This window comes from Orycteropus afer, unplaced genomic scaffold (genome assembly GCF_000298275.1).
Source record: "Orycteropus afer afer isolate SDZICR_OR568_19922 unplaced genomic scaffold, OryAfe1.0 scaffold00123, whole genome shotgun sequence".
Lineage (NCBI taxonomy): Eukaryota > Metazoa > Chordata > Mammalia > Tubulidentata > Orycteropodidae > Orycteropus > Orycteropus afer.
Window position 1 is genome coordinate 6313274 of NW_006921710.1, and position 1218 is coordinate 6314491.

Below are 1218 nucleotides of genomic sequence, written 5' to 3' on the forward strand. Positions count from 1 at the left end.
TAGGGCTCCGGGAATGCGGGGGGCTTGGGAGGGGTTCCGCGCGGAGGGCGCAAGGATGAGCCCGTCTCCCGGGTGGATTCACGGGCTCCGTGCCCCCCCCCCCCATCATCTTGGAATTCTAAGACACCCCCTCCCCTTTATTCCTCAAGTCCTCCTCCCACGCGGTTTGTGGGGGTGTCCCGGCCCTGCAGGACGGCTCCCCGGGCTGGAAGAGGCAAAGCCCCCAAACTGAAACAAAGTGTATCTTCCACCCTCAGCCCACGGAGGCAGCCTCCGCGCCCAGCCTTGGGGCTGAGTGCGTGCTCCAGGCGCAGCTATCTCGGCTGCTGCCTCAGCCTGAGCAAGTCTCTCCCTCCACAACCCAGTTGCCTGGTGCTCAGCGAGGCGCTGGGCACGCACACGGTGGCCTCTGGCTCCTCTTAGCCCAGGGTGATCGTCAGGGAGACCCTGTCAGTTTTGGGCCTGGGCTGCTCCCTGTAAACAAGTCTCCTCCTCATGGCTCTACTACCCAGGTCTGTGCCTCTCTGGGCGACCCTGCCACTTTTCTTCTCTGAACCTTAGTCTGTTCCCGGAGAAGATAAACCTCTGCCTCGGGGTGTTTCCACCAGTGTTCTGTGCTTGTATGGTCCTTAGCAGGCTTCCAGCACAGGCTGCTTGATACTAGAGGAAGTCATTGGTCTTGGTGATGGGGTGGGTGTGGAGCTGGCCTCCAACACTGTAACAGCAAGACCAACAACACTGGCACTGACTGAGCTTCTCTTGCTACCTCAGAAAGCTAGAACTGGGAACTGGGCTCCTCTCCCAGTTGACTTGAATCCTTCCAACAGCCTCCTGAGCTAATTGCTCCTATTCTTCCCATTTCACAGATGAGGAAACCGAGGGTCAGAGAGGTCCCATGGCTTGCCCGAGGCCTCCCAGCCAGTAAGTGGTAGAACTGGGATTCGCACTTGCACCTGAGATGCTGTACTGACCATGGCCTTCTCAGAGCAGAATTGTGACGGGGCTGACCAGGGGGACGGTGGTCCTGGTTGAGGACACTACTCAGGCAAAGGTGGGAAAGTGAGGGGTGGGCCTGGGAACTAGTGTATCTGGAACGTGGGGTGTTTGCAGGACACGGTAGTGAAGGGAGACTCAGCTCAGAAAGGTGTCTGGACAGTGAGTGAGGGCCTTGAATGTCAAAGGCCTGGGGTTGTTGGGGCAGACACTGGGCATCTGGCT

The 1218-nt window shown here is 58.9% G+C and overlaps 1 protein-coding gene across 1 annotated transcript in view; it reads left to right on the forward strand.

The window, feature by feature from the left end:
* The first annotated feature begins 895 nt into the window (after positions 1–895).
* Positions 896–1218, forward strand: part of ST6GALNAC6 (ST6 N-acetylgalactosaminide alpha-2,6-sialyltransferase 6) — a 14434-nt gene continuing 14111 nt past the window's right edge. Inside the window, exon 1 of the mRNA XM_007944297.2 lies at positions 896–921. Within this exon, the coding sequence (XP_007942488.1) occupies positions 896–921 (26 nt within the window). The remainder of the gene's footprint in view (positions 922–1218) is intronic.